The following is a 16,746-nucleotide window of genomic DNA, read 5'->3' on the forward strand; positions in this document are numbered from 1 at the left end:
CATGGTCTCTTCATTTTTACAGAAAAAAATACATAAAGCTTCGTTGGTAGGGGGTAATATGAAACATGTTAAGAAATATGTTAGTAATTTTAAATGATAAACCTTGTTTTGGGGCATTCTTATTCAGAAATCTACAGAAAACAGATTTGCGTTTTATGGAAAAATAACCGATGAGGCTATGCTAGACCGTGAATTACCACAAGGTGTCGCAACTTTGTAAAATAAATAAAATGCTAAGAATCTTCTTTTTATCAGACAAAATTTCTTGGGACTGTCTGGCTTTGTCATGGCCAAAAGTTTTGTCAGTGACATATATTTTGTGATCAAATGCATTTTAAATAATTGCTAAAAGCTTCATTGGCCAAAAAATTAACTTTTCACAAAAAAATAAATAAATAAATAAATAAATAAAAGCTAACATTAATTACCTACTCATTTCAGCAGCACATGTGAAAGTGTGAATGAGAACTGTCAGGTGAGATCACTATCATATAATTAGATTGTAAGAGCAGACTGATTGCTGTGAAAGGAGGGACGAAAAAGAAGTGCTTCCAATCATTGTGTTCTTGTTAGCAATGGTTACCTCCAAAGAAGGTAATGTGTAGCTGTCATTGCATTGCATCAAAATGGCCTCACATGCAAGGAATTGCTACAAGACTATTGCACCTGAAAGAACCATTTACCAGATCATCAAGAACTTCAAGGAGAGAGGTTCGACTGCAGTGAAGAAGTCTTCAGGATGTCCCAGCAAGCACCAGGACAGTCTCCTCCTGAGGAGTCAGCTACAGAATCATGTCACCAGCAGTACAGAGCTTGCTCAGGAAGAGCAGCCGGTTGGTGTGAGAGCATCTGCAAGCACAGTGAGGCCAAGACTTTTGGACAATGCCCTGGTGTCAAGAAGGACAGCCACTTTTCTCCAAGAAAAACTTCAAGAATAGACTGAAATTCTACAGGATTAACAAGGATTGGACATTATTTTCTCTGAAGCTCCCTTCTGACTGTTTGGGACATCTGGAAAATCGTTTGTTCTGAGAAGCAAAGGTGAACACTACCATGATTCCTGTGACATTGCAACAGTAAAGTATCCTGAGACCATCCATGTGTGGGGTTGTTTTTCAACCAATGGAGTGGACTCTCTCTCATATTTTTAGCCAAAAACACTGCAATGAATAAAGAAAGGTATCAAAATGACCTGCAAGAGTGATGACTTCCACCGATCCATGAGCAATTTGGTGATCTGTGAATTTTCCAGCATGATGGAGCACCATGTCACAAAGCAAGAGAGATAAAGTGGATCAAATATCATTTCACTGAAATTTTGGATCCGTGGCCAGGCAGCTTCACAGATCTCAATCCCATAGAGAACCTGTGGTCAGTGCTTAAAAGGCAAGTGGAAGAGCAGAAGACCACAAATCGTGATCAACTCTGAGAACTAATAAGGCCAAGAATGGATCTCCATCAGTCAGGATTTGGCCCAGAAGTTAATGTCCAGTATGGCAGAGCGAATTGCAGAAGTTATGAAGAACAAGGGTCAACATTTAAATACTGACTCTTGTATATTATTTATTTTTGTGCCTATAAAAGCCTTTAAAACTTCAGTATACCATAGAAACGTGGAAAAGTAATCACACAATTTGTCACTAAACTTTTGGGCATGGTTGTAGTCATGGATCTAGCTCACTAAACTGCAATTCTACAGTCCCAGGTAAGTGGTGACAAAAAGCAGATGGCTACAGATATCAATTTCCTAATCTTTCTTCATTTAGCCTTTTTAAGAAAGCACTTAAACCAAGAAATGGACTGCAGTTTGTGCATTTATGCCATTAGATTGGATTCAGCTTTATTTTCAGTGTGCACAGTATACAACTACAAAGCCAATGAAAGTATACCTTTTCAAAAGGTGAACTTTAGAACCTTTTTAGGTACTAATATGTGCATATGTAGTAAGTACCAATAATTACAAATGTGTAGCTTTATTATTATTATTATTATTATTATTATTATTATTGCCCCAGTGACCGCTTTTGTACCATTAGTTGTTTTGTTTGTTTTTTTTTTGCTTTTTTTTCTGCAGAAATGAAAATAGCAATATGTCTATACATTTATATACAAAATACTATCATGTTCTATAAAAAAAAGTGCATAAGTATAAGGCTGAGAAAGTAAAGACCAGCTCAAGACAAGGTGTGCAAATAGAGAACAGAATTTTAGAAATGATAACTGGGATAGAGTCTATAATGAGCTTTATGATGGTTTCTTCGCATATTACAAACAACCATCTGCAATTTAAGGGGAAAAAAATGTTACAAAGGTTCTTGTACATCCATCAAATCTGTATCAAATATTAATTCTTAGTGACATCATTAGTGATAAAATAAAAACCCACCTTTTTATGTGATATTAATTTCAGATATTATTTTTGAGATGATATCTTCAGTCTTTTTCAGGTCACAGATTCCTCATTGTATTCCATGGCTATTTTAATATAGCCTTTATTACATACTTTTTACGGCTGCATTTTAAAACAATAAAATAGGCTACATATATTGATGTACAATATTGACGTCAAAGTAGCCTACATTTTAACTTTAATGGAACATTCTTAACTCCTTTTGTTTCTTAACTTTCACTTTGGTTTAAGTTAACTTGGCATTTTCCTTTAACGCATTTAACGCGTTTAATATTTCAGGAAAAAAAGAGTTTGAGATCAAACGGATTCAACAGGCAGTAACTGGCCTAGGCAAAAGCTTACAGTTGTCACCTGACTGTATTATTATCATTACATTAAACACACACCACTCCAGGAGCGCGCCCGTAAACGTCCGTGCGTGCGCGCACTAGTTTTAAACTACCTCCCCCTAGCCGCCCCCTACTTCAATGAAAACTGAGATTGCGGGGGGGGGTGGAAGAGACCATGAAAGGACAGAGCTGGACAGAGACACTTTAATGGCTGTTTGTTTGGGGTACTGTTAATATTTGTGGCTTGTCCCTCGACTTTTTATTTTAAGAAATAGAAGCTAAGGACTTTCTCCCAGGAGAGATAGAGCGGTCTAACAACGTCCAACTGTCCCGCTCGCGCCTGTGCGCTCACTGAGATTGAGCGCGAGCTAACAGAAGTTAGCTGGACGGCTATCGGCGGCGGGTCGGGTGAGGGGGACAATACGGAGAGGAAAGAGGGGTCGACAGAGAGCGTCGTCATCAAATCTAGTAGCATGTCGCCCTCGGGAAGAAGTAACTCGAGTTTTGGATGAGGTTCCGTGGCGCAGTTCGATCGCAGAGACTTTTTTTACGCGAAGGTGGGTTGTGATGTTTCTGCCAGCGCGGGGCTCCGGTGGAGGCGCGGTGTCGGCGGTGTCCCGGAGTTGGCCGCATACGGTACTGTGGAGGCTGGGGGGGTTCTTTCTCCTCCTGTTTCTGGAAGGGGCCCGATGCCTCACCAATCCGAGCAACACGCTGGGTACAAACAACAACAATAGGCCGAATGTGAACGTCTTCATGAGCGAGGAAGAGGTCAAGAAACTCTTGGGTGCGTAACTTTATACTTTGTTTCCCCGTCTGCTCAACTATGTTCCAGCCCTATCCAAAGTTTTTCTTAGAACCAGCATTTTTTGCCACTCTGTCAAATTAACTGTATTTGCTTCTAACTAACTACTAAAATCTATCTCGTGTGTCTATTAAGTGTCCAGAAGTAAACAAGTTGTTTTAAACATGCTCAAAAACTACTGAAACTTTGTTGCTTAGCTCTCCATGTTAGCTTTGATAGGCCAAACAATCCGCAGCGTCTTTGTAATCTCTAATCAGACAGCTTCTGCTTAAGAAAAGCGTAAATATCTGTATTGAAATGTCACAAAATGCACATGTGAAATTATATTTATGAGGTTTTTCTTCAGCAAGCTATTTAAGAAATATAAAAAGCGAATGGGTTTGTCATTAGATCGAAACTGGTTGCTAGAAAGTTTTCCAAGTGTATTCCGAAGCTTTACATGCTTGTGCTATAGGAAACCATAATTGTGTGGTGATTTGTAAGGTCTATATCACACACATGCACTAGATTCAGAGCAGAGGTGTATGAGCTGATCTCAGTCATTCATGTTCATCGGTGTGTGTCAGATTTAGTTGACAGAAGTCGCACAATGGAGTTTTCCTTTCTGCTTTGTGTCAGGCCAGTCAGTAAACACTGAAAATGCAAGGCACATTTAACTCTGGAAATCATTTGGTGCTGATATTTATATAGACAAAAGGCAATTAATGAAATTCTGTAAGTTTGTAACTAGATTTAGAGCTTTTTATAACAGTATAATAGACCAACTTGCATAAAATACATTGTTGTCATTACCTCCCAATAATGTCAAATTTTTGTAGTTTTGCTTTTGGGAATCAAACTATATAAAGCAATGCAATGCAAAAGCCTGTTGATGCTCATAATTTTACATGATTTTTTTCTTGTGTGATCTAGGCTTTGGGGTTAGTGTGTTTTGGGAGAGAGTGCATTTTTTTATACATTTGTCATACTCTTGTAATCCTAATAAAAACTATAGGTATAGTTATGGTGTTAATTAACAACATATGATTATTTATGTGTTTGTTTATGACTTAATGGCTCTGCCTTAAATGTAAATTTTTGCAGAATATAGTCCTCTTTCCAGACTAGTGGCCAAACCAAGTGTTTTGTACTCTGAATAATTTAATGCATTCATGGTTCTTGAAGATAAGGCCATCCTTAAAAATATTTTGGTTTGCAGTAACATTAAAAAAATAAATAAAAAAGGGTTGGTAGGTAGGTCTATATATTTTTTTTTTCTAGTTTCAATGTAAAAAAAATAAAAATAAAACTCAATTTTGGTGATGGTGATTACTTGGGTATGAATTTAAACAAATTAGCATATTGTGACATCACTGGCTGGGACTTCAACCCATGCCTTTGGGCGCATAATTGCAAACCTCATTTTGATGCAGGCTATATAGACCACAAACAATTTAAATCTTTGTCAAAAATATGTTTATTGCATGAATTTCAGGTGAGAAGAAAAAAAAAACGAGGTACTGTTTTACTTGCATCCACCGAAAGGTGTCAATGCAACCTACAAATGAGAGACCGTTTACTTTGCTTTCTTGGGTGTTCACTTTTGTGAAAAATATCCTGTTTGATTTGAGAGACAAGTGTTCATTGAATCGATTGTAAAATCAATTTTGCTTGGTCTAAATACATTTTATACGGCAAATAACACCAAATATAGGTAAATCCACGGACAACAGGCAGGAAAGATGTAAAGATTCAATATATTGGTAAAGACCAGTATTTCTGATGATTTATTGACGTGAAGTTACGTGCACAATGACAAACACTCAAACAGGAGTGCAACGTTCTTGAAAAACAATAAGCAGAGTGGACTCCCATAACAATGCAGGTCGTTAAAATCAATTTCCTGTTTTCGAAACTTGTGTTGGTTGGTCCAATTGATTCATGCAATAGATTTTCGAACACGTGAAAAGATCTGGGCATAGTTTTTCCAGAACTTCGTGCCAAGTTAAAGCAGTGTTGAACTGTTTTAATGAATGTTTTAGATGTATTATGGTGCCCGAACCCGTATGACTTTGAACAGTGACCGAAAACATTTTGTTTACTGCAGCCGAAGCCATCATTACCAAGTGTGAACCGCTGACTCTGACAGTGAATGAGAGTCTGAGACGAAGTGAACTCACAGGCCATAGTGTGACATCCATGTAAACATAGATGACGTCACTGTTTTTTTTTTAAGAAAGAAAGTAGCCTTCATTTGTATGTAGGCCTACGCAATTTATACATTTACAATACTTACTAAAATATAATTAATATTATTTTATTGCTTTTGTATTAGTTGTTTGAAGAGTAAAAAAAAAAAAAATTGGTCGGTCTTAACGCAAATTTACAACCGGCAAGTAATTATAAATTGAATCGGTCCTAAATTGACAGGGTCGGTCGGGTTACGGCAAACAAGAATATTTTTAATGATGGCCTAAAAGGCTTTGTGATGCGCTTGCTATGTTTGTATTCAGACTAGGTTTTTGATTCAGCACCACTGTGATTAATGCAGTGAGAACTGATTAGAGGTTGTTAATTGCTGGGTATTTGTGGCTGGGCTTAAAAGCAGTCATTATCATTGCTAATGTCACAGCAAAGTTAAAAGGTTTGGGGGCTGCCGGTGGAGCATCTATTTCCTGCTGGAAAGAGGAAGCGGAGACAAGGGCATTCTTAGAGCAGCCTTGTTTGAACTTGTTTTTAGGGTTTACCCTTTCAGCATAAATTGATAGCAATTTCTATTAGACTTTCTACAAGGTTTCAAGTGATGCAGTCCTTAAACTTTTGAGCTTTTTTGAAATGCAATCAGGTTTGAAAGATGATTGACCTCTGGTCTTTCTGTTATCCCCAGTAAAGCTGACCTCCATAGTTTTTGTCACGATTGACTTTGGGACCAAAGCTTGGCTATGAGTGCCTCTTTCGCATTTCTGTGTCTCCTCAGTGATGATTGATGAACTTTATGGTGAGCTTTTACACTCTTTGACGATCATATCAGGTTATTATAATCAACATGTCACCTGTAGTTTTATGCTGGGTGCTCTGGCATTTGTCTCGTGATGAAGGGTGGAATGGAGCTCTTTAAAAAATAAAAATTGGGGAAAGTGGAATGGAGCTGCTCTTTCAAAAAAAAAAAAAAAAAACCTTGTGGTCTGCCCCTTCGCTCTTCTGCTGCTTTGTCCCTTTTTTGTGCATTCTGGGAACCTACTCAGGATTAGAGCTGCAACTAACGATTATTTTTTGTCAACTAATCTAACCATAATTTTTTCGATTAGTAGACTACTCTAACGATTATTTTTATTACAATAAATAATTAATATAATGTTCTTTTTTGATTAGCTAATGAATCCTTTGGATAACTTTTACAAAAAAAAATATAAGTACAACTTCTAATATAATATTTCAACCTTTATTCATTTTCAACCGATGTGGTTGAAGTTTTTACAGTATACAAGCATATAGAGGCAAAGAAAATTATTTTACTATGGTAAATAAGAGTTTACGATAGCGTTTATAATTAAACCACAGTAGCCACAAATTTACAGTTGTCTGAGACGTCATGAAATGTTCTTTAGCATCACAAGCCATAAAATGTAGTCAGGGTTCTGCTATGGTTTAGCGTGGTTTCCAGAGACCTGGAGCTGATTAGGGGTAGCTCGGTGGTTTGTGATTGTTGCACGCTTATAATGGAAGTGATGCGGTCGCGATGCGCACGCGAAAACGGGCGCGTCCGCACCGCATCGAGTTAAAAACATCTCAACTTTTCAGAATGCCGCAAGGGCACTGCGAGTCATGTGACAAGAACTAACTAATCAGCTTCATCCTTTCCCGTAACAACGTTGAAAGCTCAGCTAAGATGAAGGAACAGCTGATCATAGCTGTATATGGATTGCCATTTTGAAATAAATTTAGTAGCAGAGCTACTGCAAGCAATTTTTAGAGCTGCAAATCCATTTATCCTTTGCTGAAATTTCCGCGTCTTCATGGAGAGAGTCATGGTTGCTTAGCAACGGCAGACACCCCTGGGGCGCAACTGCCTTAGTGCTTTGGAAAGGAGAAAGCGGCGCGACTAGTGTTTTCCACGTGTTTTTAGGCGCGATATGTGAACGCCCCTAACGCGTGTTCGAAACCCACGCCAACACAGACTTACTTTATTTCTTATTTTATCCTTACTTCGGCTGCTACGGGTGATCATACCAATAACTTGTAATCTTTACAAGAATATCAGAATCATGCAATGAGCAAGTCTGCATTTATTAGACACTTAACAATATCACATCAGTTTGTGCTTTTAGAATCGCCGAATCTGCTGCGGTCGTTCCATCACATCTGCAGCAGAGACCTGAACCAGGATAACACGGTAACCAGTTAAACCGTAACACCAGAGAGCACCAGGATGTTTTCCTCTGAGATGCTCGTGCATCGCATTTGTGCTGCCGTGGTACACCATATCGGTTTTGCAAAGGGAACGAAGGGCCATTTTATTTGGCCTCTGTTTAAAGTATTCCCATACTTTTGATAACAGTGGTCTCTGTTTTTGTGATGGAATGCAACTTTCTTCATTCCCAGTATGCCATTACGCGAGATGTAAACAGTGTGACGCATCGACGCATTTCACGCACGTCGACGTATTTTTGTGGTCGACGTAATCGATGACGTTGATGCGTCGTTGCAGCACTACTCAGGATGTATTCATTTTGAACCTGAAGGTTTTATATCAAATAACTATCTGTAGCATAAGCTTCACATAAACTTCACGAATAACCACTGTGCCTTTATCTGTTAACATGATTTTTGCTCTCTGTTCTGGTTCAGCAATGGATGCCATCTCGGAATTAAAACCACCTTGTTAGACTGAGGGCCATTGTAAGCAGTGGGGTTGCATGTAGAAGTCCCTGAATGCATTTATCAATGGGACATCAGTAGCCTGTAGTTTTGGACTGCCAGTGCCTCAGAGAATCAGGTGTGCACTGTTCTGCACAGGAGTCTGATTACCACTGATGTGGTTCAGAGATCCTGTTTTATGAGTCAACAGGGATCCTTGACTTAAAAGTTGATGGTTGTGGTTATATGGATGCCCTTTTTGGTGCTTTATATAAATGTCAAATGGATTTATATATGACTATTTAGTGGCAAAGCCTACATTTCCCCAATATCGCTATTGCGGATGTAACCGTTTTGAAAGCAAATGACTCAATTTAAGGAATTAGGACTAGTTTTGGTGAGAACATTAATATTTAAAATTATTGCTGTGTTTTAGATTTTAGGTCAAGTTATGATATGATTCTTTGTGATTATTTTGTGTACAATTCACACTAAATAACATTGATGATTGGTTTATATCAAATGATGAAAAGCAGTGTTTAATGCAATATTTACATTAATTTCACAATCTTTCCTCTCAGATCTGTAAGTTAACTCGTAGCATAAAATTAAATGCACTGGCTTTGGCTTTTTATGGAGACCGCTGGTGAAAACAGTGTTTTGATGGTGGTTGCTAAAAACCTTGTTTTCCATTTCAGCAAGTTTCTGCTCAATTGATTTTCGTTTTGTTTTTGGGAGTCATATGCTGCACAAAAATAGAATTGAATTCATGTCAGTGATCTCAAGACCATAATAAAATTTTAGAGGTATTCAGTGTTTATTGAAATTAAAGGTTGTGCAGATTAGTATATATATAAAATTTGTAAAGATGAACTGAATATAGTATGTTAAGCACTGTCATCTCAAAGTATCAGAACTGCAATGAAACAGGGAATGAAGTGTAGATACTTAAAAAAAAAAAAAGCCTCGTTTACCACAACTTTGAAAATGTTCTCCCTTGTAGGGATCTATGGCTTTCCACTGCACTGTTCATCCTCGTGCTGATATAGTACAGAGAGAAAGCTTTCACTCTCTACTTCAGAGTCCCAACACCACAGGGATGAAAAATCTCCACTATCCAGCTGTTCATTGCTAACAGATAGCGTCAGCCCTCTTGTGTCTGAGTTATTTTGGGGGATCATTAGATGGCCCTGCTCAGTGTATGGCAGTACATGGAATGTTTAGGTCACGAAATACATCCGCTCTGATTTACGATGTAAACTTGCTGCCTCTGAAACCTTTTCCTCCTGTTAAAAGTGAAAATGCCTTGAATAGATGCAACAGACACATGGTTGCAACTCCTTGAAGGCTTAAGATGGCTGCGTTTCAGTTAGTTAATGCATTCACAGTCAATTTGACATTTGTAATGTGAGAAAAATGTATTTCAGAATAAAATAGGATCTTGTAATTTAAGAAAAAGTGTGTGACAGGTCTTCTATCCATTGGAAATTGAATGGATCATTTAAAATTGATATTTGCAGTTCTTTGTGTACAGTGTCTGATACATGTGAAATGGAAACTTAAATTGAATGAATGTACATGCACGATCATGCACAAGTAAATAAGAAAATAATTGGGGTCAGTTAAAAATTGCTAAAAAGAAGCTAATGATTTTAAAATAATTGGTGAGTTTATGATGATTCCTGGGTTTGTGCAAGGGCTGCAAGTAAAACTTTATAGAGGTTCTGTATACTTTGCATATTTTGCTAGTCCACAAGAAACTTGTGAAAAATCTAGTAGCTCAATTTTTTACAGCTTCTTGTATAGTTTCACTAGCCAAGTGAATTTCTTTCTTGGAACAAAGATCTGAGCTGCATGCTCAAATCACACACAGCCCTGGAGAATCGTTCTGTGCAGAGCTACTCTTGATGGGCTATGGGCCAGTTAGGAAGCACATTTATGTTCAGTTGTTTTTTGCAATTTCAATACTAATGCTAACTAGCCGTGATGACTACGCAGCAAGTGATACTGTAGAAATATACCAGATATTTCTGCAACATTGTGGCTGGCAGCTCAGTTACTGGTTGTGTTTTGTGTTTTAGTGAAGGTTTAATATGTATGAAGAGTATGAATATACTTTTTTTATAATAATAAAAAGACAATGAATAAATAACCTCAACTCTTAGAAAGTTATTTAAAGAATTTTTTTGCTTGTGTGGCGAGCGCTTGCAGAGAGAGACCCTACTATGCACACATTTCTGATTGGCTGGGATTTGTAAATTATTTTTGTCTTGTCTTTCGATGATTTTTTTTAAAATTGATTTTTCTTGTCTGTTTAGGATACTGGGTCTCATTCTCCAAGCATGCAAACAAATTTCTACATGAAATGTGCGTGCAAACAGTTTTACAAACAAATCATGACACCATATACCAACAAGTTTTTTATTAAATTGCATTCTTAATTTCTGACAAAATATGGGAACAAATGAAACCACATGCAAAAATCATATACTCTGGGTTGCCTTATAATAGTTAAGATGAAATTTTGGACTTAGACAAATTTATTTTATGTCATATACAGTGAAAGAGTAATACATTTGTAGCTTTATAGCTTGAGCTGAGTGGTTTCTTGTTTAATGCAGATGCGTGTATGAACCGCTGTCTAATGAAAGGTCTGTATAAAATTTGTGTTTATGAGGATGCAACACTTGGCATTGTCAAGTGTTCAAGAGTGCAATAAACTAGTCTCTGTGGGACAAAGCTTACTACAGTGTCTTTAGTTTTCAACTACATTATACTGTGTTGCAGTTACAAACCAGCCTGGCCTTCCTCTCATATGAGTAAGCGAGCCCTCCCTTGTCCGTATCATACCCATAGAAGTTTGTTTACTTTAGCAGCAGCTGTACTGCCATGTTGTTCCAGTGCAGACGGGGAGTTCTGAGGATACCTCTTACGGAACAAGCACTGTTTCCTTGACTGCGATGGCAGCTGTAGTAGGACTGGCTCATGTGGTTGTAATTAATGACTAGCGCTGACTCCTTTTGAGCAAGAAAGATTCATTACCGAGCTGCCACAACTCAGCCATGACAATTTGGAACCTGCCTCTTCAAAACAATACACTTTACACAGACTAAAGCCTAGCTGTCCAAGTGATCCCACAGACCCTTGCCTCAGGAAAAGCAGGCCTGCAGGAAACTAATGTTCATTAATGAGCTGAGAGCTTAACTCTGTAAATGGGCACTGAAAGAAAGGATTGTCACTGCGTTAAAACTGATCAAAGAACCTGAAGTAAAGTCCAGCCATAAGAATACGTGAGTGGACTTAAAATGAAGTTAAACATTTCATAGTTTAGCTGTAGATCTTTAATGGAATGCTAATTCTGGTGGTTCTGTTTATTTGGGCCTCACATTGACCCTCAGACATGAACTGAAGTGTTTCGAATGCAGGTTTTCAATTTTCAAGGTTAACTTATTTAACCTTGACCACATGTATACATGTGCTAACTGAATCTTAGTGATCATACAGTTCTGTTGCTGTCACTTCAACACGTAGACTAAAAAACAGTCAATAGCAACAGTGTAACACTGAGCAGTATCAATTACTCAACTAGTCGACTAGACTAGCCATGCACAATAAACCAAAGATTGAAAGCCCTATGATGTGGCACCCATAAACATATTTAAAAACTAATGTACTATAATATACGTAACTTTGTGTGTTCCATTACTTTGAGGAGCGGTTGTGTCTGGATTGAAGAATAGCTTTAGGATTTGTCTTTGGAATCTTGTTTGATGTTAAACATCACAGTTGCTTTTATCTGCTCCATGAGCAGTTATGATTGAAAAAAAACTGTTCAAATTATATCTTCTGCAGTATTTGTCAGTGAAGAGTGTAGGTGACCTTAAACCAATGGCCTGTTTAAATTTTTTCATTGTGATGACATGGTGTACTGTAGTGAAATAAAGACTAAGTGGGCGACATAAACTGACAAATGGTAGTTCCAGTCAGAACACTTTCTGCATCGTTACCTCTTAAGTAAATCTGTCTGTGTTTATTGTGACTTGAACTCTGGGAGGAAAAGTTTGTTCCCAGAACCTAAAATGTAAACCTATAAAACACATTGTTGACCCTCCTGACATAGATCATTAAAAATGACAAAAAAAATGACATAGATCTTTTTTCTTTTCTTTTTTTTTTTTTTGTCTTTGTATAACTTCAGATGTCATTGGAAAAGTATTGACTGTTAGGCCAAATATTTTAAACTAGGCAACAGCTATGTTTTAATGGTTAAATGAAATCTTATTAATCAAAAGCATGTCTAATTAATTGAAATAATGAATTACAATATTTAACATTTATTATTTATTATATAACAATATTACATTTTAAGGTCCTATGAAATGTTTTATTTTTTACCACTTTCAGTTTTCGTTATTTTTCTGGATTTCTTTTTAATAGTTTCATAAAATTTTAGTAATCAAAAGCATCTAATTAATAGATTTTATTCTAAATAATTGATTATTATTCTATCCCGTCCAGAAACACTGTGTTGTGTTATTTACATTATTCTGCTAAATACATTTTGGTAAATGTTTTCTGGTAAATATTCCTCTAAAAATAAAGTTTTAATAATAATTTTATTATTAACATTAGTAGTAGTAGTTGTAGTACTATCTTTACATTTTATCTTTAAAATATATTTGTAACGGTTTCTTAAAGTTAAACCAAACCTTTAATTTGATAGGTTGCTGTAAAGACATTTAGGTTTCTGTTTGTATGTGATATAATCCTAGTGATTATGTTCCTGTGTTCATGTTCTCATGATGAGAACGCAGAGGCTGAAAACACTGTCACGTGCACTTCAGTATGTGTGTAGTAAACGAAACCATTCACACACAGAAGAATTTAAATAGTACTTTTGCAGATTGATATTTAGAGACTGTAGTTCACATCACGTTGTGATTTGTGACCCTGGACCACAAAACCAGTCTTAAGTGTCAATTTTTCAACATTGAGATTTATACATCATCTGTGATATTCTGCATTTTGTAAATCTATAAAAATTTTATGGCAGAATTCTGTCCATGTTTTCACATAAAATCGTCACATAAATCGTAGGGCACTACAGGACCAGGACCTTGTGACCCAAGAGAAAAAAAAGTCAAAAAAGTGATTTATTATTTATTCAAATACTTTTTTCCCCCCTTTGGAATAGGTGTGCACTAAAATAATTATGCACAAAAAAAAACTTTATTAAGGAAGAAGGTTTCGTAACGTTTTTTTTTTTTTCATGTTGACTTCAACAAACAGAACAACTCTTAAAGGACACCCAGAAGTGCCCAGCAGAGCTCGTGTGGGGTTGTCATTTAATGAGATACTTTCTGGCAGTATTAGTAATTATTTCTCCAAATGTGCTTGCCTCTCTCTGAGGCTATAAATCCTTCAGGGGGTTTCAGGGAGCTTTGGTCATCACACATAAATAAACACACACACTTAGACACTTATTATACCCCTGCTGAAGCACCTGGGGCTTCCTGTGCCTCCCACACACCCATGTTGCTCATCTGTGGTGGCCTTTAACCTAATTGGGAAAAAATAAAAGTCTAGGTTACTTATAATTGACAAGCTACTAATTAAAAGGCACAAATAATAATAAATGATTATATACTGTCATTTCAAATCGACATTCCAGGCGTTGTTTTACTTAATCCATCTATGGATTTAGTTCCCTCTGAATGTGCTTCTGTTTTTGCCGGCGGTACAAGGAAGATCCATTAGTGATCCGTAGAGAGCATCACGTCTACTGAAGTAGTGGAAAATGGGCGCTATATTATAGGATTTTTCTGCCCTTTGCTCAGCACACCATATCACATTTTCTCTAGTAATGGTAGAAGAGATAATGGTTGACTGGAATGCCATCAAGCCTAAAACCACAGCCAGTCTAAAGTAAAATCATTCTCCATTAAAGTTGCCTTACAGCTGCTTCTAAAATAACAGGGCACAGTATGGTACCATTGAAAGGTTCTTGTGTTTTGCCTGCATAGTCACTCGACTTGAACATGTGCCCAAAGCTAGAAAAGAGGTTGAAGAATGCTTTCAAAGCAAGCTGAAAGACGAGCAGGGAGCTATTACAAAAGAAGTCCATGAATAGAATAGGAATGACTGGCAGTAGTATTCTCATTTGTATGCTTGTCTATTCGAACTGCCACACTAAATGGGGGTAGGCCCCTTTTTCTTTATTTTTTCTTTTTTTTTTGCAATGACTCAACCTATTATTTAATAGTACATTAGTCTATTCTCTTTTCACACTTGTTTGAGACTTTTTCTGTTTTGGAATACATGGTAGACTATTTACAGTGCAAAAAAATACCTATTGAGTTAAAAATGCAGTCACAGTAGTTTGAACACCGTTTGAGTCCTGGAAACAAATATTTATTGGAATTAGTCTCCGTCTTTCATTCTTTATAAGCTATAACACTGGTCAACATAAATAATATATATATATATTAGGGCTGGGACAACGCGTCGAGGTCTTTGATGATGTCGACGCAAAAAATACGTTGGTGCAAAATATGCGCACCGATTTGTCGACCTGTTTTTATTTCTCTAAAAAAACGTTTGCAAAACGTTTACCTTATGTGCGCTGAATATACGCGATGGCCGGATCAACATTCTGTCCAACATTATATAACCAATCCAGGGGTTTTTGCATTGATGTTTTTTTTTTTTTGGCGTCTGTCAAAGCCTTATTTGATCGGTGAGTGATGTAGAATAGAATGACTGCAGCACCTGACAGGGTGCGTACGAGAGAGAGCCCCGGCTGCGCGCGCACTCACAGTCTTCAAACAACATGAGTGCTTCATGCTCTCTCTCTCCCTTGTGCATATTAATCAAAATCATTAAACACGATAGAAAAAGGGCGAAACACCAAAGTTTCACGCGGGCTCGCACACTCACAGTCTTCAAACTACACCAGCGCTGTCTTACTCTCTCTCTCTCTCCCTCATGCATATTAACCAAAATCATTAGATACGATAGAAAAAGGGCGGAAAGCCAAAGTTTCACGTCGAGCATTCTGAGATTTTTTTTTCTCCATGACAGGCTGCTGGCTCCCACTGTTAATTGTTTTTTTTTTTTTGAAAAGCACTCTCTGTATTAGCTTAAAGCCCTCAAGTTTACATTGGTTACTGTATTCTTTCAAGCTCTAAACAATACATTTTTTATTGAATGCTAGACATCAAGTTGTTGTTATTTTCATCTGAAAGAAGAACTTTTTTTCAGTAAGCTAGGCCCTATGTCTTCAGTAAGCTTGTTTCAGTAAGCTATGTGTTTTCAAGGCTTCAAGGTTTTATTGAATGCTATCTCTATACAAGTGCAAAGTAATGCATTCTTAAGTCAGTCTTTTATTTTGTAATTTTAAGAGCAATAAACATATATTGCAATGTTAAGGAATTCATGTTTTTTTTTCTTTCAGATATGTAAATCAACATGTATAAATTGTTAGTAGTCAATTAATGGGCAGATAATCGAAATCGAATCGGTCTGAAAAATTAATCGTTAGATTAATCGATGCATCGAAAAAACAATCGCTAGATTAATTGTTTAAAAAATAATAGTTTATCCCAGCCCTAATAAATATATCTGTGTATATCAAGAAGTTGTCAAACCTGGTCTTACCCAGTTTGGGTCAGTCTGAAGGATACTGTTGGAACAGTAGAAATATTCAGGAGAGAAGATACTTCAGGATTTGAGAAGACACTTGTGCTAAAATATGAATAATATATTACATTCAGCTTTTGGTTATTATTGACGTTTGTCTTAGAGTCACCTTAATGTTAGGGATCTTCTTAAAAGGATAGTTCACACAAAAATGGAAATTCTGTCATAATTCTTCATCCTCGTGTAGATGTAGGATATTTTTTATGAAACCTAAGAGATTTTTGTCCTTCCATTGAAAGTCCATTACACCAAAACCTTCATTCAGACTGTTCGTAAAGACATTGTACATGATTGCTTAACACACAATAATTTGTGTGGCTGTTTAAAGTTGCTGTATGTAGGATTGACAACAAGTGGTTGAACTAGGTATTGCAGTCCAAATTCAAAATATTGGAGAATAACCACTACCACAAACCAAAACAGAGACCGGAACATTCATTTTTAAAGGATAATAACTGACTGTATCATTGTTTTTCAGATAAACAAGTATATTAACTTGGCGTGTTTCTTAAATACCTGCAAACATAATAGGTATTTTTATGCTTTAGTAGTGTCAAAACAGTTCTGTTACATAAAGTGATCAGAGTGGTGATCCTCACTTAGCAGACAATTAATCAAACAAATAGAACCATAGACTTACATTGAAGAAGTGACCATTAGCCATATAC

The 16,746-nt window shown here is 36.8% G+C and overlaps 1 protein-coding gene across 2 annotated transcripts in view; it reads left to right on the top strand.

The window, feature by feature from the left end:
• The first annotated feature begins 2,873 nt into the window (after positions 1-2,873).
• Positions 2,874-16,746, top strand: part of ryk (receptor like tyrosine kinase) — a 46,531-nt gene continuing 32,658 nt past the window's right edge. The window contains exon 1 of one of the 2 annotated variants that reach the window (XM_052599456.1): positions 2,874-3,526. In XM_052599456.1, coding sequence (XP_052455416.1) covers positions 3,307-3,526 — 220 coding nt within the window. In that variant the 5' untranslated portion in view covers positions 2,874-3,306. The remainder of the gene's footprint in view (positions 3,527-16,746) is intronic. The other variant, XM_052599455.1, reaches the window with a different exon arrangement.

This window comes from Carassius gibelio, chromosome A6, assembly GCF_023724105.1.
Source record: "Carassius gibelio isolate Cgi1373 ecotype wild population from Czech Republic chromosome A6, carGib1.2-hapl.c, whole genome shotgun sequence".
Taxonomy (NCBI): domain Eukaryota; kingdom Metazoa; phylum Chordata; class Actinopteri; order Cypriniformes; family Cyprinidae; genus Carassius; species Carassius gibelio.